General features: G+C 32.3%; 1 protein-coding gene across 6 annotated transcripts in view; it reads left to right on the forward strand.

Moving 5' to 3' along the window:
* The window catches only part of Klrf1 (killer cell lectin like receptor F1), a 45,179-nt gene that overhangs the window by 10,732 nt on the left and 10,049 nt on the right, over positions 1-24,398 (forward strand). Inside the window, exons 1-7 of one of the 6 annotated variants that reach the window (XM_015507303.2) lie at positions 4,262-7,175; positions 14,436-14,501; positions 15,364-15,462; positions 16,691-16,822; positions 21,362-21,504; positions 22,285-22,397; positions 24,018-24,167. In XM_015507303.2, the coding sequence (XP_015362789.1) occupies positions 7,169-7,175; positions 14,436-14,501; positions 15,364-15,462; positions 16,691-16,822; positions 21,362-21,504; positions 22,285-22,397; positions 24,018-24,156 (699 nt within the window). In that variant the 5' untranslated portion in view covers positions 4,262-7,168 and the 3' untranslated portion in view covers positions 24,157-24,167. Of the gene's footprint in view, positions 1-4,261; positions 7,176-8,111; positions 14,502-15,363; positions 15,463-16,690; positions 16,823-21,361; positions 21,505-22,284; positions 22,398-24,017; positions 24,168-24,398 lie in introns of those variants that run through there. The other 5 variants (XM_048786286.1, XM_048786289.1, XM_015507302.2 and 2 more) reach the window with 5 other exon arrangements.

The following is a 24,398-nucleotide window of genomic DNA, read 5'->3' on the forward strand; positions in this document are numbered from 1 at the left end:
GGGAAAAATAATACAAGGGGGACAAATGAATGTTAGTAGAGGGGGCAGAGAGAGAAGAGGGGAGGGGAGGGGAGGGGAGGGGGGATAGTAGAGGATAGGAAAGGCAGCAGAACACAACAGACACTAGTATGGCAATATGTAAATCAATGGATGTGTAACTGATGTGATTCTGCAATCTGTATATGGGGTAAAAATGGGAGCTCATAACCCACTTGAATCAAAGTGTGAAATATGATATATCAAGAACTATGTAATGTTTTTGAACAACCAACAATAAAAAATTAAAAAAAAAAAAAAAGAAAAGCAATCCTGGGCAGGGGTTGTGGCTCAGTGATGGAATGCTTGCATAACACATCTGAGGCACTGAGTTTGACCCACAGCACAACATGAAAATAAATAAATAAAGGTATTATGTCCATCTATAACTAAAAACATTTTTTTAAAAAAATAAGAAAAACCAAAACAAAACAAAAGAAAAACAATCCTAATTTGTTGGTTTATGATCACTCTGGCATCTTGTTCATGCCTTGCAGATTGAATCGGTTACTTAATCTCAAAGTTTTTATCAAACAAGCAGGCTGGGGAGTTAAGTTGGATTTCATTAAACCTACTGAGAACTGAACTACTTAATTTTACTAAGCCACTATGGAAAAAGTTTCTTTCTGATGTAATAAAAGCAAGATATTAAAAAAAGAAAAAAGAAAGAAAAATGATCACTTATTCAAGCATCAGCAGCATTTGACACTCTTGATTAGTCCCTCTTTGAAATTCTTTCTTTCTTTCTTTTTTCTTCTTTGGGTTCCAGGGATTGAACTCAGGGGCACTCAACCACTGAGCCACATCCCCAGCCCTATTTTGTAGTTTATTTAGAGACAGAGTCTCACTGAGTTGTTAAGCACCTCCCTTTTGCTGAGGCTGGCTTTGAACTCAATGATCCTTCTGCCTCAGTCTCATGAACTCCTGGGATTACAGGTGTGCACCACTGCACCTGGTGAAATTCTTTCTTTACAAGCCAATATATTTCTTTCTGGATTCTTCTTTCATTGTTTGCTTCTCAGGTTCCTCTGCTGATACCTTTTCTACTTTCTGGTCTCTAAAATATGTAGCACCTCAGCCCTTGAGATTGGCTTACCTGGTTCTTCTATGAGTTGATGACAGTCACATTTGTATTTGCCAGTCCTAGCACTAACAGCTAGATCTGATGTTGGTAGGAGTAGATATGGCATTGACAGTTACATTTTGAGTGTTTCCTGTTGAACACAAAGACTGTCAGAGAACACTATGTCAGGTCATTTTGTGACTGTGATAAAATGATACCAATAGCCCCTCCTAACAGAACAAGATAACAAAATAAAAGCTAAGACTGTTTCATAACGATCTCAAAACACAACAAAATCAAATCACAAAACTCAAAAATACTGATTTCTGTCCCTCATGCATGCCCCCTATACCCTACTAATATGACTGATGCTGTTCCTTTCAGATAACAGCAACAGCTTTAACCTTACTTTATTTTTACCTCTTTTGAGATAAGCTTCCTTAAGGAAGCTTCCTTAATTCCTGTCATTGAATTACCCTTGCTTCCAGACAGGACTCAGTACAACACACTTTCTTGAATCCTCTCCCAAATCACCTCTATAAGCCCAAATGCGGTAGTCTTTTTTTTTTTAATTTAATTTAATTTATTTTAAAGAAAAAGAGACAGAGAGAGAGAGAGAGAGAGAGAATTTTTAATGTGTATTTTTTAGTTTTCGGTGGACACAACATCTTTATTTTATTTTTATGTGGTGCTGAGGATCGAACCCAGCGCCTTGCATATGCCAGGCGAGTGCGCTACCACTTAAGCCACATCCCCAGGTCAGTCTTTATAAAAAGACTTCTCTTTCTGAGAAGCCCACGTGATTCCCCAAGGAATAGAATCTTTATTATTACAAGGAGAAATAAAGCATATTTATTTAATTGTTGATGAGTTTCAGCTCATCTTTGGGCACAGGTCATCTTTTGGCAGGTGCAGAAGTTACATCCATCATAGGATAATCTGTCTCTAATTTCATTACTTGCCATTAAGAAATAAAAAAAATTAATTCATATTTTACTATAGCTATAATCTTATAATATTCTATTATTCAAATTTTTCGTAGTTTACTGAAATTTTTAGTCCACTTATTCCTTGCTGAATTATCTTTGAAATGGTTGCTGTTTATTCTTGTTATCTCAATAATTATGAATACTTACTGTTCACTTTGCAAATTTGGAGTTAGCTAAAATAAGAACTTTTCAGATTACATTTCTTCTGTTTTGTCTCCTAACATTATTTCTCTTTTGCCCAGAGAAGTGTGTTTATAAAATGCGTATCTTTCTGTCTTCTCATCCTTGAGTGGAGATAGAGCCTGACATGGAATAGGATATCATTAAATCTAAAGGGATAACCCTTCATTTCTAGGCATGTTCATTAAAGAACTGGCAACTTTCAGAACACAGATCTCTAGTATAAAACTAGAGGGTAGATTGGTGATACTACAATTTCTAGTTCCTGTCAGTTTTGCCAAATACTGCTGTCTTCACCCAATGTGTAAACTCTGGAGGCCAGTGGAAGAGGATCACAAAGCTCACTCAATTTAGAGTATAGGAAGGCATGTGGGGCAACAGGTCCAATCCTTGTATTACTGCTCTTGCAGGACTCTAAGAAGGTGGATCTTCAAACCAAAAGTGATGCAATAGGGCTTTTTGCTGAGCTTGTAATACCAGCCCTCTAGATGGAGGTGCGGGCTATCTTCTAACCTTAGTTATAATTATACAGCTTCTTTTTCCTGTTTATAGAGTTGTGTTGCAACCAGTGTGCACAAGTGAAAGGAATCCTTACCTCAAGCAGAGGATCCTTCTGTCTGCCTGTACTGTTCCTGGTGCAGTTTCTTAAATTAATATGGCTGTAACTTCTGTGCCTATTTTAGAGACTGTCATTAGAAAAGGTCAAAGTTACTTTTTAATTCCCTACAGGTAGTAGAATTCCTACTGACCACTAGAAAATGTTTTAACTCTATCCCATCAATTAATACAGCTGTAGGAATTTCTTCTACATTTTGACACATATACATTTTATAATTTACAATACCATTATGGACTTTATCCAAGTAATATGTATAGAGGAATATTTTAATGATAGTTTTGAAGGCTAAGCAAACCTTTGGAATTTTTTTTTTCATTTTAAATGTATGCTTTCATTTGCCTTTAAATTTATTTACTCGATCTCAGTTATGAAGATCCATCTATGACCACACTTGTGAAAAGAGGAATATTTTCAGGTTCTCCTTAAATACTGTCATTCCATTTAGTCTTACTTCACTTGGATATTAATGTCTGTACCTCTCACCAACATATGCATTGAAGAGGGCTAGTGTTCACCATTGCCTACAAGGGGGGAAAAAACTACTTCAATTAAGAAGAATTAAATAAGTCTTTAATCTTCTTAAATCCCAAGAAAGGGGAAATAGTTATGTTATAGGTACTCGCAAATATAAGTTGATGTCACTTGGGGGAAGCATAATACATTAGATAAAACCTGACTTTGACACATTAAGGATTTGAATACAAATTTACATAATGTTATTAACTCTGTAATTGAAACAAATCAGGTAAATTTTTCAAATCAGTATCAAGTGGAAATAGCACTATCTTGACTATATTTCATGAGAACTTTAAGAATCACTTAAAAACCGTTATAATATCGTCTACTTCAACATGTTCTCATTCCAAAGGTTCTTATTCTCCACATTTACATTTACAAAATCATGGAAGATGACATGCCGTTAAAATCATGGTATTTGAAGGTAAATGGATGGAGTTGGAGAATATTATTCTAAGTGAAGTAAGCCAATCCCCCAAAAAACAAATGTTTAATGTTTTCTCTGATATTTGGATGCTGATCCATAATGGGGATGGGGAGGAGCATGGAAGGAAGGGAGGAACTTTAAATAGGGCAAAGGGTAGGGATGGGAAGGGAGGGGGCTAGGGGGTAGGAAAGATAGTGAGATGGACATCATTATGCTAAGTACATGTATGAAGACACGAATGGTATGACTCTACTTTGTGTACAACCAGAGATACGAAAAATTGTGCTCTATAGGATGTACTATGAATTGAAATGCATTCTGCTGTCATGTATAACAAATTAGAATAAGTTAATACATTTTTTTAAAAAGAAAGCAATAAACATTAAAAGCAGTAGTTTAGTTCAAAAATAGAAAATCAAAAGAAGAATCAAAGAATGAAACATATTTCATAGATGGATGAATTAAGTTAAAAAAAAATCAAGGTACAGTTGTGCTAAAAAATTTTGTGGAAAAATAATAACCCCTATAAAAATCTCACCATTTTTTCCTTCTAAGAATTGCTGCATTTAAAAATTGTATCTTAAATTTTAAGCATAAAATAAACTTGTTTTTAATTTTTTTGTAGTTTTTTATGATGAAAACTAACTCCTCTTCCCCACATGTACATTAAATAATGTAATTATTATTAACTCCTACTTTTATGTTGGTTTATATATGAAACCTCTTTCCAGTTCCAATTACACAATGAAGAGCTCCTCTACATATTAAGGTAATTTATTAAGAAAAAATAAAATCAGACTTAAGAACTGCTAAAATAGTTCAACATAACTTAATACATTTTCCTTAACTCTCTGCTTCCTCTTTTATTTAGCACTCTTCTGAATTTTATTCTAATTTTCGTAGTTTTTTATCTGCTTTTTTTTATAACTTGGCCACTTAACTCTTTTATTTTATGTTTTCCATATTTTTATTGGTGTATTATAGTTCTACATATTGACAGGATTATTGTGACATATTCAAATATTCACAAAATTTAACAATATAATTTGGTCAACATCACTGTCCAGCATTTACCTCCTTCCTGCCCACCTTTGACCACTTGGTCTTTTTCTTCTACTGATCTCCCTTTACCTACCACTTAGCTCTTAAATGATTTATTTTTAACTTTATTCATTAAATATTATGGTTGCATTTATTATATATCTGTCTATTGATCTGTCTGTCATTTATCTGTCTATGCAGTAGCTTTCTTCTTTCACATGATTATTTTGTTTATGAGATCCAACTATACCATAGGTAGCTGGATATATCATTAGTTTCAATTACTCCAATAGTTTTCTAGCCTTCTTCTTTTTATAGACAAATCAGGTGTTTCCTATCGTTCAGGTCTTTAAAAGAGACAACTACAATAATGTTCTTATGTGTGTATCCTGGTAAATATAATCACTAGTCATACTCTAGCATTTCTAAGAAGAAGATCTTAGAATTGCATATTTCTTGAGAATTCTTCTCAACTTACCTACTTTACTAGGTAATATTAAACTGTCCTTGAAACTGATTGTCTAGTCCCACTATGATGGCCCATTGTTCCTATTGCTTCAACAATTCCATTGACATTTGGTAGTATCAGGATGTGTTAAACTGTGCCAAAAGTATTTAATGCTATTATAGGTTGGTAAAATTTTTCGTATTTTTCTAATTATGAATGAAGACAATCACCTTGTAAAATGTGCAGTAGTCATTTGGACTCTCTTTTTGTGAAGGACTTTTCAAGTTTTTATTCATTTTGCTTGTGAGTTGACTACTTCCTATAGTTTGTTGGGGGTTTTATTTAATATACTTGATGCTAGTATATTGTATATTGTTAAGTGTTGCAAATATATTTTCTAATTTGTTGATTTTAATAGTTTTATGATTTTTAATAAAAGAGTCTTAATATAAAAAAAGGCAATTTTACAATTTTATTTTTAGTGTCTTGTGTAGGAAATCTTTTTACCTAAAGTTATTGAAATATTCTCTTAATTTTCTAAGGATTTATTATTTTGCCTTATAATTTTATATCTAATCCACACATAATATCCAGAACATTCTTTTTAAAATAGACATTCCACATAATATCCCAAATCTACTGGTTTAGAAACTTTAGGATTGAGGACCAATAATCTAAATTTTATAAAAACAAAACAAAACAAAACAAAAAACTGATGACAAATTCAGAACAATGCTTATGTTTATAGTAGATTGCAGTTTCAAAATTATAAATTTGTGCTCATTTCATCACCTCCTTGCAAATTCAAATTCTATGGTTAAAACACCGTAGCTATTTCAACATTTTATTCAATATATATTGCCATATGCTACCTTCTAAATAATGTGGGGTCAACAACTCAAAATTATATGTTAAGAGATTTTCATCATAATTGAGAGGCACCATTTAAAAAAATGTTTAGTCCTATAAACTCATAGTTTATTCTCAATTGTATTGAGTTTTCATTAGCACAATAAAACAAAGGACAGTTTTACAACATGTGATCAGGTGCAGCAACCAAATCCTATAAAGCTGTGGCTCAGCCCTGCTTTTCTCTGATGAGAAAATTGTTAACAAGAGATGTTAATTTTGGCTTTCACAGAAATTGGCCTCAGTTCTCTGAGTACTGCTTCCTTCCTTCCAGCGCCGCGGTTATAGCAAGTGGTTAATTTGAAAGACTTAGCTATTATTCTAAATCACTCTAATGGCAAAGAATCATACCATTCAGCCCTGCTAGCCGGTCCCTGAGTCCAATACCATCTACTTATTTGTTTTCTAATGATTAACTTTCCTCTCTAGTTTTTAAGCATCATGGGGTCCTCCTATGTCTGATTCGTTCCCAGTTACTTAAATCTCTATAGCGTACCCATTGATAATTAACATTTACTATCAACCCTACATTGGGATCATATTTTTCTGTCCAGTACCAAGGGGGCAAGGTGGGAGTTGGCTCTGGTCTGGGACTAGGAGGGGGACACCAAAACCTACCTCCAATCATGTAGACCGGCCCATAGGGCCCCATGACTGTTGGCATAGGCCTATATTTTTTATTATTCTTTTCCTTATGACCTACTTTAGCAGGAAGGGTCTTTGGGCTTTCAGGAGTAGTTACTTGAGGCTTATTTAGATTAATTTTAACAAGGTTTTCATAAACTTCCTTAACTGTTTTTTCCTTAGGTAGTTTTGCTATAAAGCTTAACTGTTTATGAGAATTGGCTGCATTACTGCAGTTGTTGCAAGCTGACCTATTTTCCAGGATTGTTATGTTTACCTGGAGAGTAAAGTTAATTCCCCTAGACTCAATGGTCATATGAGAGGTGAGTAATATTCCAATTAAAATAAAGCCAAACAAAAACCATTCAATTCCCAAAAATATGCTGCGCTCCCCCTGAGGTCGGTCGCCTTGCGCCGTCCACCTCAGGAAGGCCTTGCAGTTTCCTGGGTCGGGGGAGGGGCACAGCACCTCACTTTAGGTCAATGATTAAATAAACTGTAATTATACCTCTATGAGTGATGCAAATTGTAATTCATTAGAGAAAAATATAGGTAGCATAAATTTTTAATAATGTTTTGATGGGATATATTTAATTATTTTGATATATTTATAAAAAATAAAATGACATAACTTTGATAGTCTTGTATTTGAATATAGGACCAGGGTAACTCCTCATAATGTACAACCACAAGAATGGGATCCTAAACTGAATCAGTTATACTCTATGTATGTATAATTTGCCCAAGTACATTCTACTGTCATGTATAACTAAAAAGTACAAATAACTAAAAAGTACAAATAAAAAAAGAATAAAATGATTTTAAGGCATCAAACTTACTCCTCATCTGATTAAAATAAAAATAAATTCAAAAATGAATGAATGGGATATGATCTAAGTGTTGAAATAATAGCATAATAAATTTCTTAGGCTTCAAATTGTATGTAAACCATCATGAAGAACAGTTGAAGCTTTTCCTTCCTTAGATATTTTAATATCTAGTATGAGTTCAGTGATTCTCAGTAAATTTACATTGGTTCACTGAGTCATTAATTGACTCAGGCTTCTATCCTACTATTTTTTCCATACAAACTACCAGTAAAAAATATTGATTTCTGCTTCAGAGCTAAAAAATTCTCTAAATAGAAAATATATATGTATTATACATATAATTGCATATATAATTATATGTAGATTATATATTATGTAGCAGAAATATATTACATATGTATTTATATATGCATATATAATTATATATAGATTCTCTTTAGAGACTCTTTTATATCAGTAATATATGTACTATATATGTATAGTGTATAATGTATCATATATATGTGAATATATAATATGTAGATTTTCTCACACATCTATAAACTCAACATTGTACAAGCCACTTTTATTGTCATGAGAGCAGATTATTTATTATTATGTTGGCTTTCTGCTCTATGTCATTGGTTCTCTTCATTATAAATATACACATATTTCTTTCCCACACTGCTATGGCCTCAAAAAGTATTTATAAATATCTTTGCACTGGATTTTTTTTAAAAAATGTCCTTTTAGATTTATTTGCATTGACAGTGTTTTCTTTTTTTTTTCATCTTTGTGAGAATGAGGATGTTAATATTGTAATACTGTTTGTGAAATTACTTCCACTGGATATAAGAACTTCCTTTAAACATTTAAAACTATTTTTCATATGTATAAACAGACCATAGTAAAAGAGAGGGTGACCAACTCAGATTCTACAATGCCTAGAAAAGCCATCAGCTGCTTTCCTTTTAACTCACACCTGTAGTTGGAATTCCTAGTGATTAGTTAAAATTCCAGCCCCAAAAAGTCAAAGGTAGAATGTTTTCTCTTTTTTTTTAAATTTTTTTTTATTATTAGTTGTTCAAAACATTACAAAGCTTTTGACATATCATATTTCATACATTTGATTCAAGCGGATTATGAACTCCCATTTTTACCCCATATTTTCTGATGTTTTAATTATGATTTGGTTTCTACTTTAAGCCAAGATGAAGCAATATCGAATGCATTTAACCTTTTGTCTGAAAAAAAAATCTCAAAATGCTCAGACTACTCAGCAAATGGAGAAACAGTTCACAGGAACACAGCCCATCAGCCACTGTATAATCATGACCTCTGAGAAACGGGAAATAAGTAAGGCTTTCCTTTCAGCTTACCAAATTAATAATGTGTTCAGGCTTTTGTGTGGCAAGGGAGACTCCAGACAAGGCTAGCCCATTCTGGCTTTCTCCCTGAGTTAAGTAGAATCCTGTTGACCAGATAAACTGAGGCTGTTAGATTTTTCAGGACAGAATACAAGAGAGGGGAGAATTACTGCAATATTTTTGATGGTCATATTTGTAAGTGTAATCCTAAATGTCTTTTTTTATGCTTATTAACTATTTGTATATCTCATTTGAAAAATGTCTATTTTGTATAATTTATATATTTTAGATTATATTCTTTGATTTATTATTAAACTGTGAGCCTGCTTTATGTATTCAGAATAAAAATACTTTATCAAAAGTGTAATTTACAACCATTTCTCCTAATCCATGGTATGTACTAGCTGACACTTATAGAATACTCCATTTAGTAACTGCTTAATAAACATTCTTTTCAAGTGAATAAACTAGTACAATGTGTAATGCAGATACAGTACCAATTCTTCAAAATTTCTAAAAGGAAACGAAAAGAGAATATTTCCTAACTCTTTCTGTAAAGTCAGCATAATTATTTATACAGAAAGCAAATAAACACATTAAAAGAAAGGAAAACAACAGATCAGTATCTCTCATGAACAGACAACATCCTCTACAAAGCAACAGCAAATTGAATAAAAATGTACAAAAGAACTGCAACATGAACAAGTGGGCTTTAGTCCAAGTATTTAAGGATGGTTCAACAGTTAAAACTCAATAAATTTAATCCACATGTTAATATGCTAAGAAAACAAAACATTATCATGTCAACAGAAAAGAAATTTGACAAAATCTAATACCCATCAATGGTACAAATGCTGTGCAAATAAAGTAGAATTTTCTCAACTCGATTAAAAAAAAAAACTTATAAAGAAACCTACTGCTAATGTCATAGTTCTTGGTTAAAGAAGAATGCTTTTCCCTTTTGGATCAGGAATAAGACAAAAATGTCCACTCTTACTACTCTCTTCCACATTGAATTGTAAGTATTAGCTCGTGCAAGAATATAAGGACAGAAAAGTTACACAAATTTAAAAAAAATTATTTTCTTTATCAGATGGCATGATCGCTATGTAGACCTCTCCATAAAAGTATAAACATAAATTATTCCTGGAACTAAGTAGTAAGTGCAGCAAATTTTCAGTAGTCAATGTTAATACAAAAACATCAGTTATTTTCCTATGTACTATCAATGAACAATTGAAATTTAACATTTATAAGTACCACTCACAATAGCACCAAAACAATAAACATTTTTAGACGTAAATCTAACATACATGAAATATCTATTTGGAAAACTATAAACTGAAAATATGAAAGAAATCATATATCTTAAAAACAGATAGTCTATGTTCACGGGTTGGAAGACTCATGATGGTTTAGGTGTCAGTTCTTTCCGACTTATCTGTAGTGTGCACTCTCAAACAAATGACTTGAAACTATTTTGTAGGCAATGGCCAACTGATTTTAAGTATAGAGAAAGGCAAAACCCAGGAGCAGTCAACACAATATGTAAAGGAACACCTGTGGAGGAATACTTGTGAGGAGGTGCACAAAGAGCAGACACAGACACAGGATATGAGCAGACAGACAGGATGGAGGGGCGGGGGAGGGAGTGAAGTGATGTGGTGAAGAAGTATAGAAGTGAAGTGTTTGCTCCTCCCTCCTGCTGAGTTTTATTAACTCATAAAAGGTTACATATTACCCATCACACCTGACTACACTCTAATCAGTATTCCTTTAACTCTGAGTGCTAGCTAACTAAGATAAGGTCCTAGTTAATACAAACACAGAGCCTCTCAAACCCAAGGACGTTGCTATGGAAACCAGGTAGTTATCTTAATAGCCTCAGGAGAAAACTGCTGGGTATTTCGATCATGGGAATCAGGCTGCCAGTAAACCCCAGGGAGTTTGCTCACTGGGGGAACGGTTCCCTATTTCCATGGTCAGAATACCTACAACAATGCTGAGGAAGAAGAACAAAGTTGGAGGATTCATACTATGTAATTTCAAGACTTATTGTAAGCTAAAGTATACAAAATAGCATGGTATTGAGGTAGAATAGAAGAAATAAGAAAAGGTAGAAAGGAGACGTTCCTTTCTCAGAAATTTCTCAGAACTCTCTAAATGTACCCGTCCACTGTTAATTAACCTCCTAATAATTAGATGAAACAACAACAACAAAAAAAGAGATGATATAATGAGAGACCTATAATTTATGGGAATTTCTGGTGCTGTCTGTGGATCAGATAACAAAGACCTTGTCAGTCTAACATTCCAGAGATTGACTGAAACCACCAGAAACTGTCTTTGAGATTGTTGGACTGATAACATTCCTACATACTTTTCCATACACAACCCTCACCAAATGTTCTTTAAAAGAAGAGCTGGGTACCCCCAAAATACTTCTCTCAGTCTCAAAGTGGCCCACATTCTCTGCTGAATGAGCATTCCTTGCTTCACTCTCAAAGACATCTCTCTCTTTACACTGCCCCAATTTTCTCTTGAATTTTTATCTTCTTTCCTAAGTAACCCTCAGTCTATGCCTCTGACAGGTGAATGTTGAAATTCTTTACTGTCACATATACAAAGAATCCCACTGGTCCTGAGTGGAGTTCCCTCCTCTCTCTCAGAACTCCTTGGACACTTCTTTAGAGACAAGTCTTCTTCTGTTATCAGTGAACAAACAGATACACAACTCAACAGAACAGAATAGGAACACCTTCATTGAAATAGTAAACTCATTTTTGAGAAAGGGCAAAAGGTAAACTTGTAGGAAAAGGAGTTATTTTCTAACTATTCATCTGTCATTTATTTCATATATATGTTTATGTATATGTGGCAAATGGTACCAGGAAACCTGTATATCCACTTGCAAAAAACAAACAAAAAAGAACCCAGATGCAAATTTTATATCTCAAGCAATTTTTAATTCAAGCAATCATAGAACCAAGTATAAAATGAAAAAAATCTATAAAACTTCTGGAACAAAACAGGAATATAATCTACATGACCTTTATTTAGTGAGGAGTTTTTAGACACAACACCAAAAGTACAATCCATGAACATAAGATGGATTTTATTTAAATTTAAAAATTCTGGGGTGCAAAAGATATATTTGAAAGAATAAAAACATAAATTACAAACTAGTAGGAAATAGTTGTGAAATACATACCATCTGATAACAAAAAAAGTTCTTAAAATATGTAGAGAACATCTACCTTCTGATGATAAGAAAACAAAAAACCCAAATAGAAATTGAATAAAAGATCTGAACAGACACTTTATCAAAGAAGATAGATGAACAATTAGCACATGAAAAAAATGTTCCACATCATTTTTCATTAGAGAAATGAGAATGAAAACAACTCAGAGATACCACTAGGACCTTTTTAGAATGCTAACATTCAAAATGCTGTCAACACCCATTGCTGATGAGAAGAGGGAGAGACAAAGCCTCAATCATTGTTAGTGGGAAGCAAAATGACACAGGGACTTTGAAAAACAGCTTTGCAGTTCCTTACAAAGATAAACAGAGTCCATCATATGACCATGTAGCCAAAATTCTAGGCATTTACCCAACATATTTGAGAATTTAAATCCATACAAAAGCCTACATATGAGTGTTTATTGTACCTTTACTTATAATTGCCCCAAACTAAAAAATAGCTAAGATGTCCTTCAATAAGTGAATAAATAAGCAAGCTGCATATGTTCCTATGATGAATTCAGCAATAAAAGAACATGAGCTATCAAACTATAAAAGCATATTTATAAATTTTAAATGTGTATGGCATATTGAAAGAAACCAGTCTGAAAAGGCTTTATAATGCATGAGTCCATACATTATCTGGATAGGGTCTAATGTAGAGATGCCAAATATATCAAGAGTTACCAGCATTTAGGAGAGGTATAGAGTTGAAAGATGAAGAACTTGGAGGTTTTTTGAGCATGTATGATATAATTATGGTATAATATCTGTGAAAACTCATAAGACTTTATGACAGAAAGAATGAACATTAATTCATGCAAATTTAAAAATCAGTTTGGGGGTTGAGAATTCTAGGATGATATTCAGAAAGTGCCAAAAGACTTTAACTTCATTACAAATGCATAAGCAGCCTCACTGAAGGTGAGGCTGTTGCTGATCTAAGTAACTTAGAAATGAGTAGAAACTGTAGGACAAAAGGAATTGTGCATATTAAGCACTATGATCTAGTTGATAAATAGTTTCTTATGAGGTTTGGGGAAACAATTCCCAAACCATTAAATATGTATGTTGAAATCAAAAAATTAAGCAAATTAAGTATGATGGTAATAGTCCTGCTGATTTTTTATTATTGGAGTGGGAGGTTATAGAATTGTGAGGCAAGAGGCTAGAAGTATTCATGTGCATTGGAATTGTAGACAACTGTGTGAACTGAACTCATGAAGTCAACTGATAGAGCTCCCAATGGCCAAAGATAGAAAAATGTGGGCATCAAAAAAAGTAGTACTGATTAGAATTATAAAATCAATATAAGTAGATATATACTAAAATAAAGGAGTAAGTAAATAGAAAAGTAGGTAAATATTCCCAGGAGAATTCTGAAAATATCTTCACAGTGTCTATATACAACCCAATCCTTTCCTTGCGATGCATATATTGGGCTTCTTCCAAAGAGTACAATTTGGAAATGGGGAGGGGGAGAATAACTTTACACTAAATAAACCTTTAAACCCTATCTCAGCCAGTTAATTAACATAAACAGTGAGAACCCATATTGATAATATATACCCTCAATAAGGTGATGAGACTGACAATTTATCTCAGCATTCTTCTTCCAAAAATCTATAACCCATGTATAATAATGAAAAGAACAGCAGACTATTCAAATTTGGGAATATTCTACAAAATATTTGACCATTATTTTTTCAAAACTTTCAAAGTCATCAAAAATAAAGAGTAATAAACATTACAACTAAGGATATGAATATAAGAACTAAATGTATTGTGGTATTCTATATGGGATCCTTAAAGAAAAGATATTAGGTAAAAACTGAGAATCTTTCAATATAGACTTTAATTAATAGTAATGTGTCAATATTGATTCAGTAATTTTGGTATATGTATCATATTAACCTAATGAGAATTTTTTGTATTATCTTTATAATTTTGCTACAAATACAGAACTATGATAAAAAAGCATTTCATGTACGAAGGAGAGGTCCCTTCCCTTTTTAAACCATATCCTCTGTGGTTTTAGAGTGGTAAGCTTTGTTTCAACAAGACATTTTGTAGGCACTGATTGCTTTTGTCAAATAATGTCTCTATTTCCACCTCATTCAAAAATGGATTTTTCTATTTATGGAATGGTTGGACAAAACACAGAAAGATCTATATTTCAGAAGCCAAGAAAACATTCCCATCATTGTCATCACAAGTGGACATATAAAGGTAAGAACTTATAATTCCCATTGTACTACCAATTATGCATCTATAATTCTTGGGGAGAATTTCAATTCTGTTATCAATAAGAACATTTAAAAACTTGAACTACAGCCTAGTGTTAAGAAATGTTGCTACCTTATTTTGAAATAATATATTTGCTTAGCTGTCTTACTGGTACACTGTGTTATCTATCTCTGCAATTCACACACCCAGCCCAGTTCCTGGCAATAATAATGTTTATAAATATTATTAAAATGAATATAATGAATACATTTTTACCCTGGATTGAAGATTATGAAATTCTTACAATGCTTATTTGTTAAAGCAAAATATACAATTATAAAGATGAGCATATAAGTTTTATTTCATGAATTAATACAAATGTGTTTTAATTTAAATAATATTTGGGAAAATGAAAATGGCTACAACATTCAGTTTTGCTTGTGTATCTCCTTTAGACAATCATTTTAACTTCCACTCAGTTATTTTGATACTACTTGAATATAATACAAGTAATTCAGTCAAGATGTAAATGAATATAAATGATAAATTTTAGTTGGAATATTTTGTTTGATCAACTAATATTCACCCATTCTCTGTATGAATTATGGTTTGGGAACAAAAGTGTTAATATAAGAAGGATATTTAATAAGTATTAAATGAATGAAGTGTTTTGACTTTTTATAATCAAATCCAATTTTTAAAGATAATTACATACAAATTCATCTCAGGGTAATCTAACATACTTTGTATGTTCCATTATACCATGGAAAGACAATGTATACACTCAGAATTTTTCATTTATATGACACATTTTTAAGTTCATTTTAATGTCTAAAATTTTTAGAAGAAAAATTATTCATTACAGATTACCCAGAGTGTCCAAAGTGGCATCAGACTGCTCTGAGACTGATGGGCATTGTACTTGTTATATTGGTGACCACAGTGATAGGACTAATCATTCGGGGTGAGTAAATTGAATTTACATGTTTAGCTAGAGAGGCAAAAACATTTCCTTTGGAGTTTAACTTCTACATTCTCTAACTTCTTACTTTTTTTTTTTTTTTTTTTTTTTTTTTTTTTGTATTTAGAAGGCCACCTTTATGAAGTCTGTGTTCATGGTCTTTTTTTTTTTTTTTTATTAGTTGCTCAAGACAATACAATGATCTTGACATATCATACATTTGATTCAAATAGGGTATGAATCCTCATTTTTCCACGTGTATAGATACATTTTTTAATGAAGTCCTCATACTCTTTTTCATTATTTTAATTATACTGACATTAAATGATACCACTTCAGATTCCATTATAATTAGTTTTTGCCTATACAGAGGAAGCAGCAAATGTATTATTTTATAAAAAACTACTTTGTTCATACATTTACCTGCTTGGCAAATCTTTAGTGACTGTCACTGTTCTAGGAACTGAAGTTACATATTTTGGTGATAGCTCTATAAATTTTGTAGAAGTTGATCTGGCCCTTTCAGTAAAAATTTGGACTTTACAGGTGACCTGATGCTTTGGAGTTTTGAACAAAAATTATCAGCTACTTTAAAATATAAGCCCAAGTTAAATTTAAGATCTTTAACTATGAAATGTAAATACGAAATATGTACAATTATATTCATAATTGTTTCTATTTGCTGTTACCTGCTACATGTTAGGAGTTATGTAAACATTTTATATACATCATTTCTGAAACTTAAAAGAATGTGCAAGTTTGCTAAGCATTTCCCTTTTTACAGGGAAGAGCACACACAGAATTTCAAGATCACATGCAGAATTCTAACCTATCAGACTAAAGAGATAAAAGCTTAAATTTAGTTTTATTTGGATAATGATGCTTTTTGTTTCTACTTAAGTTTTTGTAGGAAGAAATTTCCCAAATCTCGAAATTCATATTTTTCTTGTCAAATTTAAATGAACAGATTTCTTTTTTTTAATATTTACTTTTTAGTTGTACACAATACCTTTATTTTGTTTATTTGTTTTTATGTGGTGCTGAGGATCAAACCCAGGGCCTCGAACATGCTAAGCAAGTGCTCTACTGCTGAGCCACAACCCCAGCCTCTAAACAGATTTCTTGACAAGCAATTTGTGGATTCACTTGCAGTTTAATTGAAATAAATAATTAAAAGGCACACGCTTCCATTTATAGAAATATAATTACTGTTAATGTTTTTGTTTATTAGTAAGTCATCAAAACATGCATTCCTTCAGTGATAACCACAGTGAGCAGATATTTAGTAATGAAAATGGAACCAAATATTGCAATTGTATGAATACTTCTCCTAGAAAACAGCTGAACAATGCAAACTCCGCAGGTACGTGATTTTATTTCATTGTAATGTTGAGAAGGAAAGTCTTTTCCTCCATCCTCTTAGGGGTGGTCAGTAAGTAAGTCAAACTGATAAAAGATTAACAGAAGACAAGATTTTATTAGAACGGATATAGAAACTAAAGAGAGAATTAGCCAAATCACTAACATGGTACCTAGCTTTTTAAGGAAAGACCAGGAGGAAGCCTCTATGAGAATAAAAGTAGATTTCTTTAAGAAAGACCTACAGGTTTTTCAGAAGAACAAACGAGGGATAAGAAAGTTTATAATAATATCTTATGTTTATCCTTGTGCAAATGGTCTTCTTGTCTTCTTTAGGGCCATTAACTTCTCAGGGAGAGGATGTTGGTAGTTGGTAGATTTATTCCCAGTCTTTTTCCTGGGAGTGACCCCCCCATCACACATATGCACCACCCCATCCACAACCTGACCCATGAAGAAGGAAAGTATGTCGCCTCATTTCTTAGAAGTTTCTGCCTTTGGTCAGAGAAGGGGAGCCTCCAGGATTCTTTCTGTCTGTTGAACCTCAAATGTCTTCATATTGAAATAATTTTTATGCAAAACCGGAATATTTGAGAAGGCATGTTACCATCCTTTTTATTTCTCTCATCTGGAATTTTCTAAAGTGTCTTCAGATGGTGGCATGTGTACAATGGGGGAAATTTAGTAGATTTCGTGTCATGCACACTAGTGTTATAGTCACTGTAATTCTTCTGTGTAGAGAAAGGATCAATGAACTTTATTTAGCTTGTGGGACTTCTTCAGATGATCCAGGTAAGGATCTAGGCAGTCAAGTTTTAGTTTTCAGTGATACTCATTCTCAACTGAAACAACATTTCTCTCTACAGTCATCTCCATTTCTATCAAAGATAATCAAAGTCAAATTATTTTGTTTACAAAAATAAATATCATTTAACTTGGCCTGATTATTTGCATAAGGGTAACAGGGAGCGTATTGATCATATAAGTCTTTTAAAGGTTGCTTTGTTGGAATAAGGAAATCAAGTTGGACTCCTAGAAACCTCTTGAAGATAGGAAGCCAAATTACAAACTCCCCATCAGACCTCACTGGTAGTATCTATAGATATGAATGAATTCCTGTCTTTTTAGAGGCCCTTATGCATCTTCAGATTCTTGGGCTTGCCCAGAAGCAACCTTCCTTATTCAAATATGAGTCTGAGAATACTATAAGCCATGTTTCAGGTCATTTTTTAAAATTGGTTCCACAAACTGAACCTTAGTTTTTGAAACTGTCCAGTTATATCTAATTTTATACACATTATTCTCAAACATGACATTCCTGGTAAAATCTCATGTTTCTAATTATGTTCTGTTGCAAGGATAACAGGTTCTTATTAAACAGCTAACTGAACTACCGTGAAGATAAAAATATTCAATTAGAATTTCCATATTTTGGAGACATTAGGAGAGGAAAAGAGATAATATTTTTAGTTTTGTTTATAAAGTCATAAAATACTCAGTTACATAAATTACACATAGCTGAGAAAAAAGAGACAAAAATTGCTTATATATTCAGAAATTAGGATATTAAAGAGCCAGTAACATTTTGAGAGAATTTTATAAAAGAAATCATGATCATTTTTCTTTAGTTTATTTGGTCTCCTATAATTTTTTTCTTGTTCTACTTTATCTTGGGATAGCAGTTTTACCAGTTAGCTCCTTCATTAGTTCTGATTCTTTACCCAGTCCAATGCTGTGGACTTCAAATTATTTATGCAATGACACCAGAAGTTCTTACTTTTTCCATGGGTCTTTTAGAAGACAAAGACTTTTGAACTGTAATGAATTTTATGTATTTAGGAAAGCATAAAACAGTAACTGTGAATGACAAAGGGCTTAAAAATGGCTATGGTTTAAGATTTGATGAGAGTAATGCAATTGATAAAGATCTCTGGTTGTTTCTATGATACATATTTTAAGATAATAACTGCAATTCTGACAGATAATGTTATTCATAGAAATTTCATGTATAGTAGGGACATTGTTAAAATTTTAGTAACCTCATAACAATTCTGAAATATTTTTATTAACAAATGTAACCCCATACAAATATAACAAGGATAATTAAAGCCCCCTTCATATTTAACAAGGCTTCCCACACAATTTAGAATCTCAAATGAATCTAACTGGTTAACATTTTTCAAAAGTAATACCTTTAAGATTTTCTAGGTGCTCTCTGGGCAAAGTTGTTTGTTTTTAATTTGATTTGGGAAATGAGTCAAAAATATCCAAAAATTTGAATACTTAGGTCAACAGAATCATATATATCATGATAAAATAATACTTAGTCATATGTTTAACCCACATGATAAAAAAATTAAAAAGCAAATACAGAAGTTAAATGAATATAAAAAAAACTTAGCTCTTTTCAGTATTGTGAAAACTTAGTTTTCTGTAATCAGTCACGATAAACACAACATAAAGTAGTTGAATTTATTTGAATAAGGTTCAGAATCTGTTTCCTAAACAGATTTCTTGCAGGGTAAAGAAACATATTTTATAATCTCTTATGAAGAATAAACAAAAAATTCCAAGAAAATTTTATCATTTTAATAAAAGGAAAACAAAACTCTAGTTTCGCACTGCTATCCTATCAAAATCAAAATTCAGTTTAAAACTTACAAAAAATCCATTTAATTTCAGCCAACTTGACCATATGAGCTAAGATTCTTTCTATATGATAAAAGCATGTAAAAATACATATAATATATTTTAATTGTATTGTTACAAAGTAGTAATATAAAAATCATATATATTAGATATTTATTTTTTTATTCTTCAAAATGCCCATTTGTTAAGAAATAATAAAATGTTTATCATCTTGGCCCCTTTTAAAAATTAGGATGCCTATTTTTTTCTTACTTGTGTAAGTTCCTATTATACCATAAAAAATTCTCAGATGTTATAACTATTTCCTAAGTAGAAAATCTACCCCAAGCCATAAATTTTATACATTTTAAATGCATCATTCCAAGATAATTTCTAAGGCTTATGTAGATTTAGTATAATTTGTATATGTGTTATTTTGTGTTTTAAAGTGAGTGAAAGAATACAACATGAAAAATATAACTAATGTGCATGTTTATAATGATGCTTCTGGGTTAAGACTTTAGTCTTTCTCCACACTCCCACAGTAGGTTACTTTAGGCACTACCGTCTTCCCCCATGCTTATGCTCCCATAGGCTTCTCTAGGTCACTTGGAGGCTCTCCTCCTCCTCCAGCAATGCAGCACTTAAGGACTTTTGTATAAAGTATTTTATACTTTCTATTTTTATGTTTATATGTTTATATATCATTTGATATATCAGATAAGTTTATGCACAAATTTATGGATATTTAAAAATACATAATATTTAAATAATGAAGTAATTAAAATTTAAATAAAATTTAATCAATATTTATATAGCTTAATATGTAAAAACATATGGCATTAATTGAAACCTGTATGTACCCTTTCTGAATGTAGGTTTATTTTAATATCCATTTCAACTTTTCCCTTTTCATAGAGATACATTTGGTGGTCATTGAGACACACAGACACTGAGGTCATGGTAAATCATTTATTTTACAAATTTCTGATAATGTATGTATGGAATATATTTTTCTGTATCAAAAAGGAATTTTTAAAGGAATTGGGTTTTTTCCTCATCAGTTTTTTTTCCCCCTGATATCTTTTATGCTCTCTGATTTCAAAGATAACTCTCATATCCTTTGATTTTTAATCACGCAGAAATCTACTTGAGGATTCTAGTTAGAATTTTAAAAATGGTTGTCTGCTATAAAAAATAAAATATTTTAATTTATTCTCTTTTTAAAAAATCACTCCTCTGTTCAAGATCTGTTGGTGGGCAACAGATCTTGATCGCTAAAATTTCTGGTCATGGTTTCCTAAGACATTGGTTTTGTGGTTTAATCCTTGGGTTGATCTACATCCTGAAAGTCAGTTTCTTACAATCACGACAGGAACAGGAACCCAGTCAGAGATCAGATTGCTGAAAATTTACCCTTTGAGTCCTTTAAGAGTATAGCACCTTTTATCTCTTGTGTAGTTTGTGTAAATGTACTAATATGACCATGGCTTAAAGTTTCCCTCTGCCCTTACACTTATTATCTCTTTGAACTTTTGAGTCAGTTACTGTATCTCTGCTTCACTGTCCCTCTTTCTACTTTAACTAACCTTTAATATCCTTATACACACAAAGAGGAGTTTAAAATTGATAATTTTATGGCTCTCATAAGTTTGTTAGGCAAAAATTTCATATATTCACATACATTCAGAATTCAGAAAATTATTTCATGTGTGGTAGTTACTAAAATAATAAATATGAATATGTTTAGCATTTGTCTCTTCTAAAGACATTCTTCACTGGAACGTGTGTTCATTTCATAAAAATGGGGCAAAATTCTTACTTTTAATGAAGAAGTTTTAAAAAATAATGCAAACATTGTTTTTATATTGAAACTTCTTTCTCATTTCTATGTCATCTTATCTTCCTATTTCAGCAAACTTATGCCCTGATGATTGGCTACACAAAAAAGGGAAATGTTATAAATTTTTCATGAATTTCAAATCATGGATCGATAGCCAAAACTCATGTTCTCTGAAAAAGTCACATCTCTTGGTGATACAAGACAAGGCAGAGCTGGTAAGAAATAATCTGTCTTCAAAACTGGAAAAAATAGATCCATTTTATGACAAAGGAATTATACAAGTATTAGTTATTTCCATTTCTTGCATTCCTACTATGTGCTAGGCATTGTGCTATGCATTTTACAATTTTTATATAAGTCAGTGCTCAAGATAAACTTGTAAGATAAATAGAATTTTCCCTGTTTCCAAATCAGAACTTTGCCAGGTGTGCAATTAGACAATTTCATTGTACAAGTAAATGGCAAATCTAGGTTTTAAACTAAAGCCCATTTACAATGTCAGCCTTCCATATTAGTTCTTGGAAGGAAAGATAGGAATGATTGGAGATACTCATCAAAGCATTACCAATTTCTGGGAATATTGCTAGTATCTGGAGTAGGTGAGACGGGCTTTTTAGTTTGGTTAGTGTATAGTTTCAGCATAGGAACCAGATTTGTTTGAGACTGCTCATTGATAGTTGAAAACAACTAGTGAACAGCTGCCTTCATCAGGAAGGTTTATTAATTCTTTGTTGGGACTTCACATCTCTTTGCACCCCTCATCAGCTGCTCACATTGTCATGACTTTATGAAAGCTGCATATGACCTCACACAACAAGATCATGTGGTTTGAAAATTGTCCTATATTGAGTTTCTTCCATAAAATTATGGACACCTCTTATAATTTTCCTGATTACCAAGATAAACACTAAGGCCATTTTCAGTCAGGAGAAAAAGTGAGAAGAGGCTATCTTCAGAGGCTTAATTCGGTTAATTTTCACTGGTTCCTTTCACAGGAATTCATACAGAGTAATATACAAGTTGGAAACCACTTTTGGATTGGGTTAAACATTACATACCCACAGAAGACATGGACCTGGGTGGATGGCACACCATTAAATCTACAGTTGTAAGTGTTTGGCATGCAAATATCATTGGGGAAATGTAACAGCTCTGCAGTGTGCAACTACTGGTGACTCTCTGGAATTCCAATGGCCAGTTGGTTGCTACAGATGGAAGATTTTGATCTCTTTTAATGTGTGAAGAATAGAAAATCTGTGTTAGAGAAACAGACTCCTAAACTAATTTATTCTTATATTAAGACTTCCATATAATTTAATAATGCAAGAGTTGGTAAGCAGGCTGAGGATAGTGAAAAATGCCCTGGAATAGAAGGCCACCATCCAAATGAAGATTCTCACCTACAGATGATCTACATCTCTCATTAAAATTTATATTCTGTATTATAAATTGCATATTTATGCCATCCTTCCATATATCAGACACAATAAATTAAGAATTTTTTTTTAGCTTTGATGATTTCTAACAGAAATCTACCACCTCTGTCAACTGACACACAAACTTGCTTAGAGTAATTAATTTACTAATCTGATTGTTAGAACTGGGTATTTGCTGATTACTTTTAGATTATGAAATTGCCTTATAACTTATTTGCCTAAGAAAAATTTGGTTGGAACATCATGGAAAAATGGAAAAAAAGAGAAACTTCCATCTTTTGTGATAAGGTTAAAGAATTTGGATATACCCATATATACATTGCATGCACAGAAATTCTCTTGTCAATATGAGTTCAAAAAAATTAAAAGGGAGTTTTTCTTCCCTAGTCCTCATTATAATTCTCATTTCTACCTCCAGTCCTGTCTTGAGTAATGTTGCCACCATTTGAAGCATAGAGGTACCTAGGAATCAAAGAGAATCAGAGGTTTATCAAATAAAGAGAAGATTTTTTATTAAGTGTGACATTGAGATTTAAGGGCGGAAGATGAAAAATTAATAGTTTGATATACAGAAAGTTGGCTTAATATTTTTTGAAAACTATGTATATTTTTGAGTGTCGATATTTCCAAACTTAAAATGATGAATATGATACTGTTTAGTATGGAAGCTGATATTAATTAATTATTGTGGATACTAAAAAAGATACTAAAAACAGGAATTTTGGGGTAAGAAAGTAAATATTTACCTTAAAATGGTCAGATTGTCCTCTCAGATCTTTATTTTTCATATTATTTCATAGGATTGGTAAAGGAATATTGTTTTATTCACCTGCTTATTTCCATTGATCACATACAAGTGAGCATTTTTGGTTTAAGAAATAATTTGAAGCAATTTCTTCATTAAAGAAGAATTTTTTGGGGGGTGGGGAGGCTGTTGCTGGGAATTGAACCCAGGGGCACTCAACCACTGAGCTACATCCCCAGTCCTATTTTGTATTTTATTTAGAGACAGGGTCTCACTGAGTTCCTTAGCACCTCACTTTTGCTGAAGCTGGCTTTGAACTTACTATCCTCCTGCCTTAACCTCTTGAGCCACAAGGATTACAGGTGTGCACCACCATACCCAGCAGAAATATTTTTTAATGCATATTTCTTGCTCGAATATTGCAGTACCTGAAATTTATAACTTAAAATGGAAATAAAAAGCATAAAAAATTCACATAGTTGTGCTTTTAATAGTAACTGACAACAGTTATCTGGGAATCATTAAAAATTTGCTTTTTCCTCTACAGATTTCAAGTCACAGGCCAGATTAAAGAGAATGCCTGTGCTCTGATAACAAATAAGGGTGTTTTTTCTGAAAAGTGTTTGATGGAAAGTTTCTGGATTTGTCAAGAAGTGATTTCTTCATCCACAGCAGGCAATCTCTGAATTGATCATAGGTATTCTTCTTATTAAAAAAAAAATCTTCATAATTTTTGCATTTAGATATTTCAAAGAAATTTTGTTTCTTTAACAAATATCATGATGATGATAATAAAGGTGTAGATAATAATGGTGTTACTGTAAATTCAAGCATTCACCCTCAGCTTAACCTTGACACTAGCACTGAATTTCACACTTATCTTTCACTCTCAGACGGAAAACATTCACTGACTTCTCAAAACTTCACT

Source organism: Marmota marmota, unplaced genomic scaffold (genome assembly GCF_001458135.2).
Source record: "Marmota marmota marmota unplaced genomic scaffold, marMar, whole genome shotgun sequence".
NCBI lineage: Eukaryota > Metazoa > Chordata > Mammalia > Rodentia > Sciuridae > Marmota > Marmota marmota.